Source organism: Anoplopoma fimbria, chromosome 15, assembly GCF_027596085.1.
Source record: "Anoplopoma fimbria isolate UVic2021 breed Golden Eagle Sablefish chromosome 15, Afim_UVic_2022, whole genome shotgun sequence".
NCBI classification, from domain to species: domain Eukaryota; kingdom Metazoa; phylum Chordata; class Actinopteri; order Perciformes; family Anoplopomatidae; genus Anoplopoma; species Anoplopoma fimbria.
Window position 1 is genome coordinate 24,529,373 of NC_072463.1, and position 24,560 is coordinate 24,553,932.

The following is a 24,560-nucleotide window of genomic DNA, read 5'->3' on the forward strand; positions in this document are numbered from 1 at the left end:
TTCAAATATACTGTCAAGCTTTTTTCCTTTGACTTGGCATTGATCTTGTATGTACACAAACGCCTTCTCATCCAATTCATCTCGAATTACTTTATAAACGTCACTTTTTATGTCGACCTTATTTAGCATATTCTATATGTTCTGTTCGGCCCAGATGTTAGGCAAACAAGGGACGACATAATTCCAAATTAGTCCTCTCCCACTCATGTTAACCTGTCCTTTACCTGTGTCCCTCTCTACAAACGCCCGCATGGGCAGTCCATATAATCACCTTTGTTTTTGTTCACATCCTGCAGTTGGTTATTTTGTTCTCACTGCAAACGAGCCGCACTATGGTTCGCTTGGAAACAGTCCACGACAACGTTGAATATTTTCCCGAACCTGAGTAGGATTACTGCCCAACTGCCCAAACAAAAGAGTTAAAAAAAACGAACTAAATGTTGCCTTGCACGCTAACGTCCTATTCAGACCTGAATTAAGAGGGTGAATTGTGGTGGGGATATTCACATTGCTAAACAATGTTGCAACATTATATAGGTGGTATTTGAGCCAGTGATTCAGGTCAGCCCTAGTTAATTGTAAAATTTTATATAATGCAACGTCCGTTCTTCACTTCCTCTTCTGTCCTTTCAGTCTTTAAAATTATTTTTGGTGTTTCGTTGATTACCTTAACAATACGTCCTCCATTTTGAATTTTGGAGAAACCAGGAGGTGAAACCTACAGCTGCATGTGAGTCCCGCTACTTTGCTGGTCAAAGTTCAGCAAACTACAACTGTCTGTAAGAAGAATGATTTAAGATTACAGTTATACTCACAAGAGGGAGCCAAGACCAATTGCTGTCCAAGAAGAGCTGTGGTTTGCATGCTGTGGAGCATGACTAAAATTGAGCAAACATAGGAAATGAGTTAATCCCGCAGAGGCCTCCATTGTGGCTGATTCATGGACATTTTGAAAATGTTTGTGCTCTTATTCAAGAGCACTTGTAGACTAAGTAAGATTAGGATGTGTGCTCATGCATGCAGGGCCATCCTCACACTCAAATAATTCTTGATAGATGAATTTGTGATTCTGCAGCAGCCCTCTGGATAAATTGCACATCTCTGTAATGGCTTTCTAAGAGCTGTAAAGCTACAAGACTCTGATAGTTGACATCAGTCAATGTTCTTTTTTACTGTCAGTATGCCAGAAAAAAATGGAGCCACAAAATATTATTTTGGCACTGGAGATGTAGTAAGAAAGGAATGTTCAGTTTCTCTCACTCTAGCACACAGTGGTGATTTATGAAGGCCAGATGGATGAAAATACTTTGCCACATTATTAAATGAATAAATCTTTTCTTTTCTGTTGCACACAAACGGCAATCTTGTTAAACATCTCATTAAATCTGCAATTTAATCAAAACCACACATTAAATTGCATGTGCCAATGAGACAGATGCAGTCTTTCTCACAAGGAAATTATGGAAGTAATGAATAAAATACATGCCATCAAGGTCAAACTCTTCCTACTCACTTTTCATCATTACCAGTTATAAAAGGAGGCCTTTGGGTGCAATCAGATGTGAGAAGCCACCTTTTGCCTTTTCTTTCTCCCCCTTCTTGTTGTAACATAACACAATTGATATGGAAGGTTCAGCACTAAGCACACAGAACAAAAAGATGTTAAGGGAGGAAGAGGATAGAAGGAAATATGTGAAGTAGTTTTTATTTGTTAGAAAGGAGGCAAGGAGGGGAAGGAAGTGGTAAAGAGCTAAGGGATAAATACAGATAAACAGTGAAGGGAAGGTCTGAGATAATTAGGTTGGGAGAGAAGCTGATGTGTTTACATGTCTATAAGTACATTGCTTTGTACGACCATAGAATGTATAAAATTTTCACGTAGTGTCTGTGACGTCACCCATATGTTTCTGAAGAGGCATGGTTAAGCTCAAAGTTATTGGCTCTGGCCTTCCCCATCTTGCTTGTGACGACTGTCCTGGCTAATTAAGAAATGGGAAAGTTACGTGTTTATTTCTGCTGTAAAGTTGGGCGTTTCTACATGGGGTCTGTGGGGACTCACTTGTTTTTGGAGCCAGCCTCAAGTGGCCATTTGAGGAAAATATATCTTTTGCAATCTGTAGAAATTCAAGCACATTTTTGTAATTTTAGCTATTCTGACTTAAAGGTGTCAAATAATCATAATTCACTTTCAGTTTTGTGGCACTGAGCCACACAAGGTTGTGAAAGTGTACCCTAAAAATGCAATATTAAACTAACTTCAGCTCCTTGTTTGAATTCATCAATAACATCCAATTATATGATACAATGTCTAACATTCAAAAAAAGACCTTGTGTTGCCTTAGAGCAATGATATAAAGTATATTTAATAGTTAATTAGGTACACCTGTGTGATCCACTGCAACAGACTTTTTTTTTCAGTTTTCACTGACACTATTGTTAGTGAGGTGTTGATTATTTCTGAGTGTGTATTTAGTAGCGGTGTTTTATTTTATTGAAAATTATTTTCAATACCATTTTCAATACCAAAAATGTTTGAAGTATCATTTTCATCCCCATTTACTATAAACACTGCACATGGTGTAGATACTTTAGATGATAATTTTCTCAGAAACACAAAAATTCTTTCCATTTAGGTATAATTCTTCTTTTGTAGGCTATATGGAAATATCACAGTAATTTATGTGGTCCAAAAATACTTTTATGGCAATGGGATTCACAGCTCAATACTTGAGAGACATGTTTGTCAAGAGATTTATTTCTTCTGCCTTGTAGTAAAACCTATTTGACCAGCCTCTTCCATATTGATGACTCTGATTGACTGTCTTAGAACATGAGTAAATACATTAACGAACCAAATACAAATAGAAAATGTATGTATAAAAAAACTGTGGTGGATACATCATGCGTTGGGGAAAAATCAGAGATAAGATAGAGGGACAGAATAATAATGAGGGACAGACAAAAGAGAAAGGAGCTGGTCAAGGTCACTTCCACCTTGAAGGGATTCCCCCCCCCCCACACACACACACCCTTTTTATTACATGCAATTTATAGGTCTGCCTCTACTAACCTGTCTTCTTGATTAATTTCTTTTGTGTTGCTGTCAGCTGTTTTTTTTTCCTGGATGACAAAAACACTGGATGTCACACGTGACTGTGGCACCAAGCTATAGACATGCACGGATGGAGACCTTGGGCTCCAGCATCCTGCAACACGCGAGGAGTCAGTTACATAATAATGAATTCTGTCATTTAATTACCCAAAAGCTGCATCAAAACAAATTCATATCATGTTTTTATATGGTGAGGCTGAAAATGTTTTAGTTGAGTGAAAATAGGGATACCATTGCAATCAAGTTTGCACAGAAGTGAAGCTTTGTTGATATATTTTGTTGATATAACTAAACTGAGAGCATTTGCTGTGTCTTTGTGTGATATCTATTGTCTTCATTTCCTTTTTTTTATAAGATTTTTTACAGCATGCTGTATCAAAAAAACAGATGCCCTTTGACTCCAACATATGGGTCCATAAAAAAGAGGGATTAGACTTCTACTTAGCTTTGTGATCAAAATAGAATATAAGTCATAACCAAAGAAATACAAAGACGCTTTGCAAAAAATTCTGATCCATAAATTAATGGGCCCTGCATTTCAACTCAGAGTCTTTCTTCAGGGCATTTAAAAACAAGTGACAGCTCACAGAGGCTGGTGTCAGCTGCAGTCAGTTGCAATCAGGGTAGCACTGGATAAATGAGACAGATGCAGTCAAGCAAGTATGTGTGTACATAATTAGGTCAATACTACAAGGCATCAATATCTTTAAGGTTAACAAGTTCAGCACAGTTAAACAATAACATCAGATATTCATTGACATTCATATATAGACAAATAACGTGGAGAAATACCCATATTTAAAATATAAATAAGTTCAAAATAGACAGAAATACACAACGTATTGTTGATGATTTCCTTTTAACTATTTGCTCTAGCGTCACAAAGCTTCTCTTGTTCTCCTGGTTCCTTTTGTTTTTGTTGCAGGAGATCTTGACTTCTCAGTTTCTTAGCTTTAGTATAGGCCTAGTTAATATAATTGGTTTTGTAGCCTATTAAGAAACCTTTTCTGGCTTATTCTCTTAGGGAAAAAAAAAATAGTCTGACTGCTACAAAAACAAACATTTTGGATCCTCAAGCTAGGGGCCGAAAAATCAACTGGACACATGCTCCATATCTGTAAATATATTTACATGGGGTAATTATTTCAAAGTATTTTTCTACATATGAATGTGTCTTTGAATATGCTATGATTTTTTATTTTATTAACCTAATTATTTACGTACCTACCTGCTTGACTGCACCTGTGAAGATTATCCTGCGCTACCCTGATTGCAATTGCCTGCAGCTGACTCCAGCCTTGGTCAATCTCTTTTTACATGCCCTGAAGAGGAGTTGAAACTTTTATAGTCGCAGCTCATTTATTAAAGGCTTTTAATTTTTGCAAAACTGCCAGCCTTGGTATCTTTTTTTTTGTGATATGACTTATTGATCACGAAGGTAAGAATATTTTCACATTGGTCGACAATGTTTTAAAGGAAGGTCTGTCACCATAAACCCATTACATTATGTTAGAGGTCAAATTTAACAATTTATTTTTCAGTGGTGTTAAATGGATCATAATTCTTCACAGCCACTTACCGGAAAAAGAACATTAGAAAATTCCAGTTAAAGACTGTAAATGTTTAGCAATGAAAGATGTTCTGTTTAGGCCCCAAAATAATAATATGAATACAACTGAAAACCTTTTTATATAAATTCACATTCAGCTCAAAACTGCTCATTTTATGTGTGACAAAATATTTTGAGGGGGCGAGAAAACTAAAAATAACACCGGCAGTAACCCTTGTCTTATAAGAGCAGGTTGCATACTGGCCACATACACACTAGTCTCTCTAATATAGCATTTATTCCACCCATCAAGCAAATACAGCGGTCATTCTAGGTGTGTGGCTAAACATAGTTCTTTCTTTGCATTGTGTATAGTATGTTAGCTTCAGTAATCTTAACTTATGGCATCTTCTTTGTCCAGCACTCAGCAAATCTTTACAAACACGGTTCCTGATAGTGATAATCAAATTAATGATGGCTAAATACCATTTAGCTGCTCCCAGTTTCAGGTTCATGTTACTGTGCATGCTGGCACGCTTATGGCTCACTGGTGAACAAAGCCATCCGTAATGTTATTAGTTACACCTGTACTCCTTTGTACCGTCAGCTGTGAAAGAAGGCCTATGCTTTAAAAGAATTTTGTAGCAATGCCCTTTGAAAGACAATACCCTTTCAATGTACCCCGCCAGCGCTTATTGAATTAATATGCTCATACTGTTATTAGTATAGCATTACCCCCTTTTAAATTTATTTTGTCATGTTTATTATCTGGAAAAAGGCACTCACTACATTTAATGTGATCTGTTCACAAAATAAACTGTACACAAAAGACTTGTCAGGTCATGAAAAGGTTAATGGTACCAGATAAAACAGATTACAAGTACAACCAGTGTGTGTATAACTTGCCTTCAGAAACGCATGCAATGCACGCTAGATATACATTTATTGATTGAAAAATGTAAAGAAGGCGTCGGGTAGTAGTGTCAGGGCCTGTTTGAAAAAAGAAAATAAAGTTGAAATGAGTCAACGTTTAAGAACTACAGGAAAACATATTTCAGTATAAGGATGATTGAAGCCACAATGTTTGACCGTGTTTCAGAAAAGAAATATGAGAAAAGGAACATGACATGTTAAGTTCATATTTTACAGTTCAATGTAAAATTCAACAAAAGTGCTGGGCTGATATAAAAGGAGTAAACACTGATGCAAACATGCTCGATGAGTACAAAATTAATAGCATCACATTCATTAATTAAAAAGTCTGAAGACATTTGTAATAAAAGTGAAAGTGAATACAAAAAAGTGTTTCCAACATGGTTGACAATCGGTTGGCCAAATGTGACTAAATGTGTCTGTAAATGTGAATTCCAGCTCGGTGATGATCCACAATGGTGGAAATTATTACTGAAATACATCTTTTTTTTTCACAAAATGTGAAAGAATTCAGTACATTTAAATGTATTAAAACAAAAAGAAACATTATTACGGCTGTCATTTCAAGCTTTCAAGTAAGTCAATTAACTGCTATGGTTGTGATTTAATAACCATGCACAATCTAGGTGAATAGTTTGTTTTTATGAGCTCTTAGTATGTCCAAGTTTATACCCTAAGGCTGCATTTCCATAGTCCCATACCAGGAATAATTGTACATGTCAACTAGGTAAATGTTCGTATTGTCTCTTGATCCAGCAGAAATAAAACCGCCCACCCTTCATTCCTTTAACGTTCCAGTCCTTTGGTAGCTGAGCTAAAAATAGCCCCCACAGTATGAGATGAGAAAGCGGAGATCCATAATGTATCTGAAGACGGATGACCTGAAGCTAGCTCTCTGCATGTACCGCCCACAGTTAAAAAATAAGATTCAACATTAACAGACAGCCGTTTCCCAAGTGTCTCCAAAGCGTCAAGAGTTAAGGCTGAAAGAAAACGAAGCTGGGAAGATGGCTCCTGCAGAGAGGAAAGTTCTTCATTTGCCCATCCTACAGAAACATCCTATTTGAGGTATATTAATTACAGCCTCTTCTGTCTCATCAATTTTTTGGCAACACATATTCTTCCCATGGCTATGGCATGATGACCAAATTTCCTGGGAGCAGTTCCAATCTAAGCATAGGAAACAGAAAGGCACATTTACTGACATCTCAAAGGTCCATGCACTCCTGTTCTGTGTCTCTGTCTCTATCTTTCACTCTGTTTCTTTCTGTCTCTCTGACGCACACTTCCATTCAATGCCTAGTCGTTCGCTATCTTCGATCTGCACTGGTGTGAACTCATTCAACTTGCTGCGCTCCATCGCATACTGTGACAGGTTTGTCAGACTTGTGTTTGCCTCTTTTCTTTCTCCGTTTTCCTCATCTGGTTCGGCATCTTCTTCTTCTTCTTCCGTCCTCTCCTCACCCAGCATTGCACTGCCATTGCTTAAGCCTACACTAGCCCGTCGCACCTCTTCATTAATGTTCCTCCGCAGCTCACGGTTCTTGTTGCGTCTGGCCAGCTTGGTGAGGGATCCGCAGCGCAGGTTGAAGAGATTCTCCTCAGAGGAAGACGCTGTCTGTGGTGTTTGCTCACTCCCTTGATGGTCGTATGGCTCACAGGCCCCCTTCAGTCTCAGGTTGTTAAGCTTGGTGTCGATACTCTCCTGGGAGGAAGTCTTGAAGCGGCCAGCATCCAGGCTGGCAAACAAGGCCCGCTTCTCTGGAGACAGCATGTCCAGGGAGTGAGCTCGCTGCTCCAGGCCGAGCTGTCGGCGCTCCATGCTGCGGATGGTGGCAGCCCGTTGGAGTTTGTCGTGGATCTCAACACTCAGGCGCCGCCGCGTTTCACGAAACTCTGCTCGAACATTTGCCTTCCATTCAGCTGCATGAGCTTTAATCTCCCCAACCTGTGATTACAGGAGTAAGAAAAGGATCAGGAACAGATCTTGAAAGCACATGGCGTCATAATCTACAGCAGCAAAGACATTGGCTGTGTTTCCATTCAATTGTCAAGCATTTTTTTACCAAATTTTTGAAATCTCCCAGAAAAAGTAAATGCAAATTAGGAGTGTTCCCATTAACTTGTTTGGAGCGAACAAACTCAGCAAAGTAGTTGGGTCAGAAGTTAGATAAAGGTGATAAAACGTACTTTGCAGGCTTTAGCAAAAATGTAATCAAATGTGATCAAAACACAACAACACAGTCGTGATGGACACACTCCAAACATTACCTTTGATTGTTGCTTATCTATTCATGAATATCTGATGCTATACAGGAATACTAAATACTAAAGCAAGTCTTCAGGGACTTCCAAATCAGCAAAAAAAATGTGATTGAAGCTTTTGACAAAGGCTATCTTGTTTATGCGAAACTTATACATCTTTTCTCTTGTCTCTGTCTCGACACAGAACATTTTTGGCAAAATCTAAGCAACAATTAATAGCCAAATAAGAGAGCAGACTCAGAGGAGACAGTAACTCAGTGACCTTAAATGTTCTGCCACCCTAATTTAATACTAATGAGCAGTGTAATTGATGGAACATCACCTCTTCTTTGGTCTTTTTAGACAGTACTCGAAGCCAGTCTCCAATCATGCTGAGAACGGCCGCAAAGTATGCTAAACCCACCAAGATCCAGAACCACACCAGAGGCTTGTACCATTTCATATAGTCGATCCTACTGTTACCACCTGCAGGGGAAGGAAAAGCATCAAAAATAAGTCATGGTAGTTCAACAAAACAGTAATCTACTTCATGACAGAAACCACAGTCCCTTGCATAGATCTACCTGCCACATAGTCTCCTATTCCCACTGTGGTGAGTGTTATCACAACAAAGTAGATGGCCTCCAGTCCGGTCCAGCCCTCAATGTGTTTAAAGATGACAGCAGGGATGGTGACGAAAACAATGCAGCCAGCCAGGATGAACAGAATGGTGGACGTCACTCTGATCTTAGTCTGGCTAATCTGTCTGTGTTTTTGCTGAGAAAACCAAACAGGAGATGATATAAGAACAATGCGAACAACAGTTAAAAAAAAAAAAGACTGTGCCCAAAGGAACACGATCCGCCCGTATTAATTAATACAAGACTCTCAATGAAACACAGCTGAAAGGGGTTTACATCCCATTGAAAATGGAAAATATGAATAAAAGAGAACTAGAAGCTAGCTTAAACTTGCAACTCACCCTGAATATCTTCTCCACCCTCAAGATGCTTTTCACAAAGATGGTGCCCAGCTGGTCTCCAATCCCCGCCAACAAGAAGCCAAAGAGAGGGATGCCAAATATGGCATAAAGGATGCAAAAGATTTTCCCACCCTCCGTGCTTGGAGCTATGTTTCCATAACCTGTCACAATCAAGGAAAACACGAGGAAGAGCAGAGAGAAAAAACAGTGAAGAAACATGGCAGAGAAGACGTGGTGCAGAGGAGGTGGAGGAGAATTAGGAGTGTGATGAGTAAGATGACAATCAAGACTTTCTTATGCAACATAATCAATTGAAGCCCATGTGTTATACTTCTTAGTTCCTGTTGCAGGGGTCTGCAGTAAATAAACTCCTACAGAGTTTATTTACAGAGCTATTAGGTTCCCCACAGAGAAAATTGCATTAATTATGGGCCTACAGTGACAAGGATACAATGAAGAGGCCTGGTAGAAAATGCTTATGCAACTTGGAACTGGAGGTCTTAGTGCATGTAGTCTTAATTCTGATATTTAAAAATAATATATCTGGACAGAGAAGTAAATTAAGCCACTTAAAGCATCTGCACAGCAGTGTGATAGATAGTTGTTAAATCTCCAGATTGCACCATAACAATAGATCACGGACATTGTGTTATTCAACCACTCAAATGAAGCAACATGCATCTAATAGAGAGCATAGGAACTTTGATGCATCAGTTTGGTTGTCTGAAACATGGCCCCTAAATGGAACTAAATATATTGTGAATGCTCAAGTAAAATTGCATTGTCTCTGTCAGCAGTGTCTGTTTTGTCAGCATCCTTGATAATGTTGACTTGATGTTAAATTCCACAATATCACAACTAAAATATTAAAGTGAAATACTCCAATGAATCGCCACCTTATCGTGGTGGAGGGGTTTGTGTGCCCCAGTGATCCTGAGAGCTGTGTTGTCGGGGGTCCTGGTAGGGTCTCCCAAGGCAAAGTGGTCTCGGGGGAGGGGTCAGACTAAGAGCGATTCACAAAACCTCAATGAATCGGACGATACAAGGTTGTGGCACCTCGCCCGGAATAGGTAAACCGGGGCACCCTCCTGGAGCCAGACCTGGTAGGGGAGCTCGCCGGCGAGCGTCTGGTGGCCGGGCCTTGGCACATGGGGCCCGGCCGGGCCCAGCCCGAAAAAGCTACATCGTGCCACCACCCTGTGGGCCCACCACCCGCAGGGATAGGCATTGGGGTCGGGTGCAATGGGAGCTGGGCGGCAGGCTGGGGCGGAAACCTGGGCGTGCTGACCCCCGGCATCACAGACTAGCTCTAGGGGCGTGGAATGTCACCTCTCTGGCGGGGAAGGAACCGGAGCTGGTGCGGGAGGTGGAACCCTACCAACTAGATATAGTTGGGCTCACCTCCACGCATAGCACCGGTTCTGGAACCAAACTCCTGGAGAGGGGCTGGACTTTTTCCTTTTCCGGAGTTGCCCAGGGTGAGAGGCGCCGGGCGGGTGTGGGGATACTCACAAGCCCCCGGCTGAGCGCCGCTGTTCTGGAGTTCTCCCCGGAGAACGAGAGGGTCGCAGGAGGAAAGCCTCTGACTGATGTTTGTGCCTATGCACCAAGTGGCAGTTCGGAGTACGCGGCCTTCTTGGAGTCCTTGGGTGGTGTTCTGGAAAGGGCGCCGACTGGGGACTCCATAGTTCTTCTGGGAGACTTCAACGCTCACGTGGGTAACGATGGAGAAACCTGGAGGGGTGTGATTGGGAGGAATCTGCCCGATCTGAACCTGAGTGGTGTTTTTTTGTTGGAATTAATTAGTCATGGACTTTCCAAACAAACACCATGTTTGAGACATAGTTCATAATATAAAACACAGAACATTTAGGCTAAAGGTCTATGATATATTTACAGTTTTCATCAGTTCTTATTTTTGGACACCCGGGTGAAGAGAGGAGCAGAGCTGAAACATGATCACCACCTGGTGGTTAATGTTTGGATCATTTATTTAATGTTTCGGAAGATCTTAAATTTAATGTTTTAACTATCTTGAGGATTTAATGTTTTAATCCCACCTTTATTTAATGTTTCTCGTTTGTCACATCCCGGTGGAGGCTGGGGTCATGGTTTTCACGGATGTTTATGGGCCATGTTCAAATCCTCCTGTGGAAGCTGTGCCGGATTGTGGTGTTTTTCACGGTGCCTGTCGTGGCGGCGGTGGACCCGCTGGTGGACACCAGCCCTAGCTAGCATAGAAAAAGGAGGGTTTCGGGCTTGTCTGGCCGAGGGGTCTCCTGGGAGTCTCCTAGAGGAGGCGTCCCGGTAGAATCCCGGTGACCGGGAAATAGGTTCCGGGATCACCGCGCATTGCATGCCGGGTAGATTTTTTTTTTTTTTTTTTTTTTTAAATTAATTAATTAATTTATTTTTTTTTAAATTCAATAACTTTATTGAGACATTTGTTCATACATATAAAACACAATATATTTATATATATATATGTATATATTTACATTTTCAAGTTCTTATTTTTAAGATCTTAAATTGATGCCACGAAGGCTGAAACATCATCTATTATCTGTATTTAATGTTTTATTCTATTTATTTAATGTTTCAATATCTTTATTTAATGTTTTAATATCTTTATTTAATGTTTTAATATCTTTATTTAATGTTTTTTCTCTTTGTTTAATGTTTTAATATCTTTATTTTGTCACAGTCGCGGTGCAGTGACGTCACGTCATGACGTTTTCACGGATGTTTATGTGGACGGCTCATCCTCCTGTATACCGGTGTGCCGGATTACCGGTGTTTTTCACGGTACCGGTACCGGTGGACCGGCCGGCTCAACCTCCTATAGCTAGCATAGCTAGAGGAGGTTGAGCCGTCTGGGAGCTAGAGGAGGCGTCCCGGTAGAATCCCGGTGACCGGGAAATAGGTTCCGCGATCACCGCGCATTGCATGCCGGGTAGATTTTTTTTTTTTTTTTTTTTTTTTTTTTTTTTTTTTAATTAATTAATTAATTTATTTTTAAATTCAATAACTTTATTGAGACATTTGTTCATACATATAAAACACAATATATTTATATATATATATGTATATATTTACATTTTCAAGTTCTTATTTTTAAGATCTTAAATTGATGCCACGAAGGCTGAAACATCATCTATTATCTTTATTTAATGTTTTACTATTTATTTAATGTTTCATCTTTATTAAATGTTTTTATCTGTTTTATTTAATGTTTATTATTCTTTATTTAATGTTTTAATATCTTTATTTAATGTTTTAATATCTTTATTTAATGTTTTAATATCTTTATTTAATGTTTCGCGTTTGTCACAGTCGCGGTGCAGTGACGTCACGTCATGACGTTTTCACGGATGTTTATGTGGACGGCTCATCCTCCTGTATACCGGTGTCGGATTACCGGTGTTTTTCACGGTACCGGTACCGGTGGATTTAATGCCGGCTCAACCTCCTATAGCTAGCATAGCTAGAGGAGGTTGAGCCGTCTGGGAGCTAGAGGAGGCGTCCCGGTAGAATCCCGGTGACCGGGAAATAGGTTTCACCGCGCATTGCATGCCGGGTTTTTTTTAATTTTAATTTTTTTTTTTAAATTCAATAACTTTATTGAGACATTTGTTCATACATATAAAACACAATATATTTATATATATATATGTATATATTTACATTTTCAAGTTCTTATTATCGAAAGGGGGCCAGCTGAGGTGGCTCGGGCATCTGATCAGGATGCCTCCTGGACGCCTCCCTTTAGAGGTTTTCCAGGCACGTCCAACTGGTAAGAGGCCCCGGGGTAGACCCAGAACACGCTGGAGAGATTATATATCTCGTCTGGCCTGGGAACGCCTCGGGGTTCCCCAGGAGGAGCTGGAAAGTGTTGCTGGGGAGAAGGACGTCTGGAGGACCCTCCTTAGCTTGCTGCCCCCGCGACCCGGCCCCGGATAAGAGGAAGGAGATGGATGGATGGACTATCCCATAATTTCTATTTCCAGGTCTAATGAGTTAGTTTTACATGATTATTTATTTTACATGATTATGGGCATTATAAAATAGAATTCTATTTTAAAATCCAAATTATACACAATTAAACTCAAAAAAAAATAAACTAAAGAATTCTGGAATTGCATTTCATATATATGAGTTTGATTTTATGTATTTCTTAAATTATTTCATAAATTGATGGTTCATTTATATCTGTTACACAATTTATTCATTTACTAACATATATCATAATATCTTTTTTTATTCTTTTAAAATACAACACTTTGGGCTTCCATTTTGGAGATTTTTGCCATCAACATTAGACTACAGTCTTATTAATCGGTCACACCTCTGTGATGATACCTAATGCAACATAACAATAGCATATTTAACATGTATAAGGGAATTAAATAGAGGATTATTTAAGAGTTTACCTATGGTTGTGATGACAGTTCCAGCGAAGAAGAAGGCACTGCCCAGGTCCCAGTAACTGGAATTGTATGATGTGTCTCCAATTGGACTCACTCCAGCACTCACAGCATCTATAGCATGCTGGAAAGAGAAACATGAATTCAAATAATTATGGGGGAGGGGAATATAAATTAGATTAATCCTCGACTGTGATTACAAGTGGAGCCAAGTAGATGCGGTTACAATTGATTAGATCTGTTCAATATTATTACATTTTGCATATGCACACATATTTTCCACCATATTTCCAAGACCTAGATAACCAAAACCCCTTAAAATGAATTAATGTCTCGTCACTAGATGCAGATGTCACAATGAGGGTTGTGAACAGTTCAACTATAAAGAGATTTTCCTTGCTTTATTTGAGTTCTAAGGATGTAAAAGTATCTTGTGATTCATGTGAAAAAAAAGTGATGGAGCAGAAATGTGTTTTCTTGCTACCCCTCACCACCTCCTGTGGGAGCCCAAACCAACATGTTGGCAACCACTGTCCTTGAGTATTGGTCTTTTGTATTCATTTAGGAAAATATCTGCTGTCTGAAATAAAAAAACTATGTGGAGGAAGTTTTACTATTATGCAATACACTGTCACTGTGTAATCATGCGCTGCTCCTGCGTACATACAGATACAGTATGCACCAACATCTAGCACCAGATCTGTTCATATTATTCAGTGGTTGGCTCTCCACTCAGAGCTGTTTCTCCACTCTGCATTTTACCCACATTTTTTTATACTTAACACTGACTAAATCTACATAGACTTTCAATTACAGCAGGGAGCCCTTTATCGCTCTTTTCCTCTGTGTCAGCCTTTTTCTTTAGTCCCTGAGCTTTTTTTTTTTTTTTAAAATCCCCAGCTTGTCAAGGGAAAACACTAAGAAGCCACAATGCTCTGCGTTTACTGCATCATTATTCTCAAGGATCTCCTTCTGAGCTCCATTACGTAGCAATGAAAAGTTAATCTCCTATCTTGTGTTCCTTCTGAATTCCCTGTTTATGGGCATTTTATCTACGTGGAAAAGAATAGTTCGAATTTTACCTTGGGGCTCAAATATACATCACCTCTGCTGACATGAAAGTGAGGGATGCCTTTGGTAAGAAGTAGCTTCGGTGCATTTACCAACATTCCTGGTCTTCATCTTCATTCAGGGCAACCCCCCGATCTATCCATGCAAGCTGTTTGAGAGATGTGCGTCCATCTTATAAAATATGTATCCACTCTCGTGACATACATTTCAAATCAGACAGAGTGAAGGACCACTTCCACACACATCGCTGCACATGTCTACTCATTATCTTGCATGTGATTACCTCAACTCGACTAGTTTAGCTTCCCTAACAGGAAAGATTTTGGAATCTAAAATTAGCCAATTACAGTTATGCTTTTTCATAGGTTTTAGCAGATACAGCTACTTTGTGTGGCAAAATAAAAGCATTAATTATGTAAACCCCAAATAGCCTAAATCTGGAGTCAAGAGAGAGCTAAAAATAGCCTCAGAATGCATATGAATACTTAATGCGAAGGTCTATTTTTGTCTCTCCTCTTTCTCACAGCCAAGTTCACAATGCATTAGTTAAGTAGAAAAATCCTCCTTCTCCACAGACAGGTTTGATTTGTGTTGCAGAGTGTCAATAAGGACGACAAATGGTGTTTTCGTTTCACAGGGGCTTTCATCCATTTTGATTGCACAGAAGAATAAGCACACAGACATAGTTGAAAACACACAATCACCATCATATTGGCTAATGTGTGTTTTCATATTCTACACATCAGGATCATTAGAGAGCCAGCTAACTCACTACACATCTTTATCCTCTGTGTGTCTTCCTGCCCCAAAGCAGGTGACGGCAGTGATCCAGCCAGCATGGTGCCAAGCACTCTCCTCTGCAGCACTATCACCATCCCTTATTGCCCAAACCACCTTGAAGCATTAAAGCTGCACAAATTACTGCCAAAAAGGACGATTCTGGTCCACAGATAAGGCTGATTTGAATTTATCAGAATTGTTTCTGAGTTGAGCAGAAGCAAAACTAAATCAGACTTTGATACAAACATTTTGCATTACTTGGTTTGGTTTTGACATTGAAGACATTTGTTTCAAAATTGTTACTGATTTAAAACAAAAATGGAGCAATGATGAAGACTCAGACCTTTAAGAGAAAGTGGGATTATCACAGTGGACAAATACTCCATTATACTGCATTAACTGTTACTTATCGACAAGAAGCACAGAAGCATTACCAGCATAATCACCTCATTTGAACTTCCTTATAAGTCGTAAGGGTCTATTACAGTCTCAGCCCTCCTGCTGTTCGAAGCAGCAGCAATATTAGCAACAGGTGAATCATAGACAAGACTTTCTCCCGGACAAATGATCATATTCAGACACAAGACATAACGTATGTCTCTATATTTTTGGTGCACATTGACCCCTTAGGAGCTGATTCCACATTACTTACCATGTAAGGACAATGGTTGACGTGGATTTACTGAGGTAGCTCAGTGTTTGCAAAAGTTTATTTCCAGATAAGTGAGTCATCAATAAATGAGGCTTGACTGGTGTCAATAACAGCACGGCTTCACATCGCGCCAAACTGTGAGTCATCCCGAGGCGCAGGAAAAGCCAATTAGGTTTGCTGCCTTAGTGGGTGCACAGTGGGTAGGTGGACAGCACAGATACTTAAGCAGACATGAGGAGGTCAACAGACGTGCATGGACACACACACACACGTCGTCAACTCATGCTGTGAAGCAAAGCTTTAACATCCATCCTTTTCTGCTGCCTCACACACAAAAACGCTGTGCACACACATGCTTCCCAAGGTTGCCATTTTTCTGTCAACTCCTCCGCCAACCAGTTCGACAACAGTGAGTCACCACTGCTGTGTCGCCACAGAGGGTCTTTGTCTGAGTGACAGGCTTGACACAGCACGAACAGACCAATAACGGAACATGTAAAAAGGCCAGACAGACTCTTTGATCCAGTACTTGTTAAGAAGCATGTCCTGAAGGCTTTTTCTTGAGACTGCATAGAAAAAATAATGTCAGTTTGAGTTTCAGACATGGCATGATAGTTTTGCATTTCTGAGAGTTACGTTTAACTTTCATAATAGCTAAGTAGACAAATAAATGTATCGACTCTGATTTAAAGAAATAGTTTGACATTTTGGGAAATTCACTTTCTTGCAAAGAGTTAACTTAGAATATGACTCTCAAGCCTGTATGGTAAATATAAAACAACATTCAGCAGCTAGTTAGCTTAGCATAGCTTGAAGAATGGAAACAGTGGGACGCTAGCCTGGCTCTGTCAAAAGTAACAAAATATGCCTTCCAGCACCTCTTAAAATAATTATTCCGTTGTGTATCATTTTTTAATCTTTACACAAAGTGAAATGAAAATACGACAAGTTTTGGTTTAACAGGAGGTTAAGGCACTGTTCCCAGTCAGAAAATAGTCTGGCACATAAACCGCAACTTTTTTACACTTTGGTTTTTGGAAGGATTCATTTGTGACTTTTATAGGTGTCAGTTGACAGGTTATGTTGTGTTTGTACAGAGCCAAGCTACCTGCTTCCTCATCTAACTCTTTTTAGAAAAGTGTATATCTCAACAAACAATTCAATTACATTTTTCAGATGTAATATTGTAGTACTGGGAAGACGTGGTGAGACATGTCGTCATACGTTATGTCTTGTGTCTGAATATGATCATTTGTCCGGGAGAAAGTCTTGTCTATGATTCACCTGTTGCTAATATTGCTGTTGCTTCGAACAGCAGGAGGGCTGACTGAGACTGCTGGGCTGTGCAATGAATAATTGATTCCCTCTGTACCACAGACACACCATGCTAAAGGCTTTATTTCCACATGTCTCCTTAGGAAAAACTGTATTGATTTTTTACAAACTTATGATAGCACTTTTGTGGCTCAAAGGTTCAGTGCTGCAAGGGAAATAGTAGGAGAAGAAGAAAGGATGCTTCTCTTACAGAGAATAACGGAACAAACGTGGGTGTGGAGAAGGCGAGAGAGGCAATCCAACATTCACTGGAGCAGTGTTGAAGAAGCTACTGTCGAACGGAGCCATAGCTGAAATAGGAGCTCACAATATGCCATGACGTTGGTTATTTCAAGCACAAGAGGGGTTTCGAGAATAAGAGGGGTCCACTGTGGCACTAACACGAATCTTGTATTTACTACTCTCAGACTACAGAAACATGGAAAGCACATTATTCCAAAAAGGCTTTTTTTGCTCTCTTCTCTTCGGCAAGATCTTCTGTATTACCATATATCTTCTGCAAGATACTGCTAATTGGGTACAACTGTTGATAAAAGAGATATTTTAGAGTAAGGGTTTGCGATATTCTTTATGTCACAAACCCTTACTCTCCAAAGAAAGTGATATTGATATTGTTGCAGAATACTCATCTCTCTTCTTTGAACATCCTTTCAAAAGGAGTGTTTGACCGATCTCAGTCCTGCTTTCCTCCATCACCGCACTAAATCACAAATCAAACTTTCCGCTCGGCAAACTGCAAGCCGACACACACCTGAAATTATTTTCCAATCCCGCTTACAGTTTCACATGTCAGCTTGATGTATTGACCTCAAATCTCGACCTATAATTCTGGCCGTGATATCAGAGAGTGGCAGGAAACAGCCTCATACCCTCTGTGACAAAGCGTCTGACACCAAAAAAAGGCATGTGCATTAAAGTCTTGATGAGATGGGAATGGGGTTTTTTTTCACGATCTGCTCGTTATCTTGTCCAGTTCAAACCATATTGGTTGAGAATAAAAGCTTACTTTCATGTTGGTAACATGTTTTACAGAAGCATGTTTCAGGTCAGCTTTAATTATATTTTTTAACTGATATCAAAATAATCATTAATCATTCTTAAAGATGCCGTATTTCATTATATGATCAGACAGACTGAAGTATCAGGGTCACTCAGGTGCTGAAATAGTCATTTATCTATCAAACCCTAAGTTTGACTAAATTGTTTGTTAAAATAGAAGATACAACACACACAGTTATGGTAGAAGACATAGAGAAACTTCAAACGGCTTCAAACGTTGACAACAGTGCTCGTGTGTAGCTGTGAGCTAGTTTCTTTATTTAAAAACGTGTGGGTGTTGTTAAAGCCTCACTCTGGAATTCCATGTACTAATACATTTATTATGGAGGGTACAAGGCATTCAGATATATGTCTCAATAAAGAGACCACTGAAACACTACGGGGTTGTTTTGAACGGACTGACTGGGATTTGTTTTTTAATGATTGTGGTGGTGATCTTAATTTACAAATCCCAGTCAGATGCCTTGTATGTGTCATACTGGGAGGACCCACCATAAAAAATAACTCTTCATCTAAACAACAACAAATGGGTCACCAAGGAAATAGAAATCTGCCTGGTTCAGAAGACGAAGACGAGCTCATTGTGGAAGAATTAAGAGGCCAAGTTGGCCAATGACAAGGTTGAGTTCAAACTAATGTAAATGAAAAGCAGGCATGAAAGGGGTTAAACATTATAATGAGTGAAGCCCCCAAACCTACCTTCAAGGAAAAACATGCGACAGAGGACTCCCAACACCCCCAGAATGTATTCATGAATTTGTCCTCTGCTTTTAATACACACTTCTACACTGTCAAGTGTATCTTCAGGTCAACCCGGCACTGTCTTTTTTGACAGGCAACAACAGGGGCTTGTAAATAGTTTTAAATCCATAAGTAAGTCGGTTTTAAACACAGTACTGCCCTAAGTGTTTATCCACTATTCTTTTCTCTATTTACACCAACAACATCTCCTGCTCCCGTGGAGGAAAGTACGCCCATGACATGGCACTACTGGCGCACTTGACCGGGACCAGTGCTCTGTCTGAAAAAACAGACTCACAACAAACAGCCTCTTTTCTAAACCCTAAGTATCGAATGCCAGCTGCTGATACCATTGGAGGGAGATAGACACACCCTTCCCTTTTTCTCCAGGACACCGACTCCATGTACAAGAAAGCCCAGCAGTGTCTCCACCTCCTGCAAAAACTCAGGACTGTGGCAGCAAGGTCATTTTGACCCTGGTTTACAGGACACTAATTGAATCCATTCAATCTAGCCATCCATCCATCAATCCAAAACAACTAATTATTATGCTATTTTAATACACAATGTAGGTTGTTTGCACATGCATTGAAGACACAATTCCCAATTCTCCACTCTGCAACTGCGATACAGCATAAAGGTCACGCTGACTGACCTTGTTTTTGAGGATAAACATCAAGACCGATTGCCCTCACCTCCAAGATTACTTTACCGTCCTGTTATGTAACATAAAACTGCATGTGCTAGCATGTACTGTACAGTGTGTTTGCAAACAGATGTGAAGTGTCACCAAGAATTATGGACATCTCTGTGGTGACCCTGAAGGTATTAATGTGCTTTCTGCTGAATGATGGACCTGCCTCTAAATCAGTTCTTGACATTTACCCATCAGCTGTCCTCATCCAGGGGGTCAGAGAGTAGTATTTTCTGATGGTGCTTTAGTTACTTTACACATACTGTATATAATGTCTATAAATCAGCATTATTAGTGCACTTTTAGTGGAGAAGCTCTGACTGAGTTCACGGTAACCCTTAAAACTAAAAAAAATAAAGAGGTACAATTCAACAATCCAGCATACTTGCAGCTGACAATCATTTCTGCAGTTTGCAACAGACTTGAAAACTGAAAGCAACAGGTACACCTACTCCTCTGTAACAAGCTGGGGTGTTTCACACTAGTAGAGTGACTGAACCAGTCCAAGTATATGCCTACATAATGTGCAATAATGCTAACTGAAGCCATAAGACATTTTTGAGAAAAAAAACAAGCAACCAACAAGGTTCTTTCTTGACTTTTAGGCCTTGGTCTCGACTCAAAGGTCGACTTACTAGCTTTTTACTAGTTCTGAGGTTAAGATGTTACATTTGCTCATGAAGTCAAAATGCTTTACTCAACATTTGTTATGTATTACAACAAACTTGACCGATGTTGTTGCATAGAAAGGTAAAATTCTGCAGCAGTTGATGAAGGCTTAATTTGCTGAAGGACAATGTGGACATAAAAAGAAGTAGCATCCAATCATTTCAAGATCATGTGACAAGTTAATGAAACCAGAATTAATTAACCCGAGAACCTCTAATTACCCCTGATAGCTATCTCCAGCTAGAAAACTGCTGCTACACAGGTCAGTCGTCTGACTCTCTACTACCAATCAAATTAAATGACACTCAGAAATATTCATTAGATCATTTTCATTAAGTTCATCATATCTCCATATCCTGTTATAAATTAATCTGGTCAATCATTAAAAGATTGAACAGATGCAAAATACTATTTCAGGAATGTCTGAGCAGCTGGACGGAGAAGGGTCTGTTAAATGGGAATGCCATGTCTCACTTCATCTGAAACTCCAAAAGCTCATCAACATTTCCAATTACTCACCTTGATGAGGGCCTCCAGCTCATCAGGACTAACACAGCGGTGTCTCTCCAAGAACAAAGCCTTCTCCAGAGTGATACTGTTCTTCTGGTGACTCTCAAACGGCTGCTCCAGTGCCCTGAATGCCAGACCTCCACAAACCAGGTAGAGAACCACCACGATGAACACCGCCAGCACTGTCTTCCACTTCATCACTGAGTGGAGCGCCGCGGCCATGCCGTCACAGCTGGCATCCATGCTGGCCACCACGCTGGCAGAGCGGGAGGAGATGGACAGGCGTGGCAGTGGACAATGACCATTGGCCTTAGGGTCGCAGCCCATGGGGTTCTGCATGGTGGCCACACTGGCCTGGACTAGACTCGACTTCGCCATGCCAGCCTGGGCCTTTTTGGGAGGGACCAAGTTGGTCTGGACCGCCACTACGAAAGAGTAAAAGGAAAAAGAAGACTAGATTAATAAATGTTTTGTTTTGCTTTGTGTTTGAGGATACCAAGACAGAAACAGAAATTCTGTATCTTCTAGAGTGATTATGATGAATTTCGACATGTGAAAATTAACAGAGTGTTCTTGGCTGAAGGCCCTGAATCTGTTACAGTCTGGATATGAAAGTCAGATTGAGTGTTGAGAAATTTTGTACTGAGATGTTGTTTTGTGGGCAGTCTTTCAGGCTTTTTAAGTGAGTCTGAAATGATTAGACAATGTTTATGTGTTTACAAATCCTTGTGTGTTATGTTTGTCAAATTATTTGTGCAATAATTAAGAAAAGACATGCATGGAATGAGTTTAGTTACAGTATTTTCTGACCCCTTTTAAAGTTTCATTTAGCTTGCATGTCAAATACAGTAACAGCAAAGGGACATTTGTTTATGAAAGATTTCTGCTTCCCAAGGCCTTGCAACAAAAAAAGTAAAACTTTCAATGTTAGGAACCAAAATTATCAGGCACTGATGTATCAAAATTGATTGCCTAACTCTGTAACTGAGGAAGCTCAAAATATTGTACTTTTTCTAAATGTTGTACAGTAAATCATTTAAAATGGAGTCCTTGGAGAGCAGAAATCATATCACGGGTGTAGACTCAGCACCTGAACAAGAAAGACGTGCGTCTGTTTTGCACACAGAACACTACTTTATAAGGACATAAACATGAGCTCGCTACGGCCATTGAATATCTATAACCTCCTGCATGAAGCATTAGAAAGTGATTTCCTTCTATTACGCTGAGCTAATAAAGGGCTCTTCAAAAAGCCGACACTCAAAGCTATCAGCTAAAAGGCCTGATATCTGGCCTACAGCTGTGTCCACGTTGCCATCTCAACATCTTCAAATGCTGAGAATTTGTTTTCGGTTCTTCATATAATAGCTATTAATCTTTTCAAATGAAGCCTCAGACGTCAAAGCAGAAAACCTAGTGATAGAATTATTGTAATGAATGACATTTTTTTTTTAATTAGGGTGAATAATCAAATGACTGCATGTATATTACATGGATGTGCCTGCATAATAAGGCAACATAAGAAAAACATTTTCAAAAACATACACCATTTCAGAAAAAAAGCATTGTCAGGTGGAGGTGAAAACTGAGTAATCCTTTTACTGAGAAGCAGGATTCCATTTTTCTAATAGACTGTGAGAGAGGGAGAGATAAGTGCCACTTTCAGTCATTGGCTTCTGGATTGGTTTTATAATAAATGCATGGGTGCTGGAGCAGGTCAACAAAGTGGCAAGCAGCACCGAGGAGGCAGCCAAATCCAGATTCCTTTAATGTGTATGAAGCATTGTGTGAGCTATTCAGAGCTCCGGCCTTCACCCCGGATGCTCCCTTCTCTCTCAGATTGGAGAGCATGGTGTGCCTCAGAGCCCAGGGTGGAGCCTGTTGCTTATCATGATGCAACTCTCAAAGGTAAGGAAACAAAATGGATATGGTCTCGAGAGGTTTTCTTTTGTTTATTTGGATAGGATCACTTATGGGATATGCTAAGCAAAATGTATGCACCTGTCACACCCTGATGAGTCAAGGGCGTCCAGGAAGTGTCTCATTGTCTGATCCAAGAGCTATGAATCTTGTTAATGCCTGAGTGATCATGGCATCATGAGTGAATCAATAACTACAAATTGAGGTCAGAAAAAGCCCAGAAAGGTGCTAAACTGCAAATTTCATTTCATGGTATATGCCTTTAAGGGCGGTGGCTCGCTAATTTTAGAACATGGGATGAATTTGAAAATTAAAAGGTGACGCAGCAGAAATAATATAACCCTACATCAGTATTACCTTCTGTATTTGGTGCAGTCATGTTGACGGATGCAGTAGAACATCTACTGGTAAATGAATCACAAATTGGACCAAGTCCATAACTGGTCTTACTCAGACAATAATTGCCTTTCATCTCATCTTGTGTATGAGGGAAATTAGATAAATCAGCTCCATGCAGCAGGGCAGCTGTAGATATACACCGTGATATGGTTCAGAAAGATGGATTTTATTTACCTTAGTACAGCTAAGTGGTAAAAAAAACTACAAGTCTTACAATCATAAATAAAAGAATGTATGTGTATATCTAAGCTTCAAACTATAGGCAAGCTCAAAACTGTGATGGACATAATTTGGTTTGCATTTCAGATTGTTGAGGCTGCGTGGCATTCTTCTAAAATCCTTTTCAGCCTACTGAATATGCTTCGTATTGATTTTCGCAAATTAAATAAGGCCTGAGTGGAATGCAGGGGTTTTTAACTGATATTATCTGATCCTCTGTCTCTCTCTCATCCCTCACTCTCTGTTTCCAGCATGCCTCACTGGAGACTCAGGTCCATTAAAGGATGGAAACCAAATATGTGGATGCTAATGAGGATTTAGATGATGGCAATAAAATGTTGCATCAACAATTAACTACTCATCTTAGTGGTGCAAAGCAGTGGTTGTACACTGGAAACATTCAGTATGTCAACAATTCAGCATGTCCGTATCATATTGTGTGTGCAAATCATTATTTACCCACTGAATAAAATACAGAACTAGACAGTTATGATAACATGAGGGCAGATTTTGGTTTTGCTCAGGTTGGCATTTGTGCCCTATGGTACGAGACAGATTGTAGGCATTAAACTCACCAGCTGAGACTCAAATTAAGTGTCAATTGACCAGAATCACACATTAAGGCCACACATACTTCCTGCAAATACATATTTCAAAATAAAACGTTTACTGATGATTTTCAGAGTAGCCTACTCCGTCAATTTAACTATTTATCTCAAACAGAAACACATGAAAACACACATCTGTTTTTGTAATATTAGGGCGCACAGGTGAAGAGCCACAGCCTATTTTCTGTGGTAATAAAACACAGTGAGTGACCAGCCATGTGTCTGAAACCTCTGGAATGCAACTTTATTTTGGACACAATTTCCGATTTCAGCCTGGTTATTCCTGCCAGCTTGAAGCTCCGTTTACAGCGTTTGTCTCTCTGCACAACTGAGCACACAGAATGGGGAATAAAGAAATAGCCTCCAACCGCGTTGTCTCGTTTTTGCATAATAGAAATATAGAATAAGAGTAAACACAAAATGAAATAAAGAAAATAATGAATAAGAAAATGCGCAAAACTGTTCAAGCTTGTGAATAATGCAGCATGTTGTGATTAATTGTGCCTATCTAAGAGATGGTGCTGAGATTAGGAGTAGCCTATTAAATGACATATATCCTATCCAAAGTTATCAGACAATATATAAGAAAGCAGGATTTACCAACCTTGTTCTGGGTCCCAGTTGACTTGTTTCCTTGGGTTTTCTATTGGAAATTTCAT

The 24,560-nt window shown here is 39.7% G+C and overlaps 1 protein-coding gene across 1 annotated transcript; it reads right to left on the minus strand.

Moving 5' to 3' along the window:
• Window positions 1-6,724: 6,724 nt before the first annotated feature.
• On the minus strand, window positions 6,725-24,560 carry kcnk10b (potassium channel, subfamily K, member 10b). Its single transcript, XM_054613290.1, has 8 exons — window positions 24,506-24,560; window positions 20,765-21,180; window positions 13,251-13,368; window positions 8,821-8,981; window positions 8,423-8,615; window positions 8,182-8,324; window positions 6,875-7,542; window positions 6,725-6,764 (listed from the first exon to the last, which is right to left on the minus strand). Exons 1-8 carry the CDS (start codon window positions 24,558-24,560, stop codon window positions 6,725-6,727), a joined length of 1,794 nt encoding a protein of 597 aa, XP_054469265.1.

Bases quoted from the DNA above. Each gene is read 5' to 3' on its own strand.
- kcnk10b (XM_054613290.1), bottom strand. From the start codon at position 24,560: ATGAAATTTCCAATAGAAAACCCAAGGAAACAAGTCAACTGGGACCCA. The intron at 8,982-13,250 runs GTAAACTCTTAA...TGATTGTGACAG, and splicing joins AACTGTCATCACAACCATAG to GTTATGGAAACATAGCTCCA. The intron at 8,325-8,422 runs GTAGATCTATGC...CTTCCCCTGCAG, and splicing joins AATAGGAGACTATGTGGCAG to GTGGTAACAGTAGGATCGAC.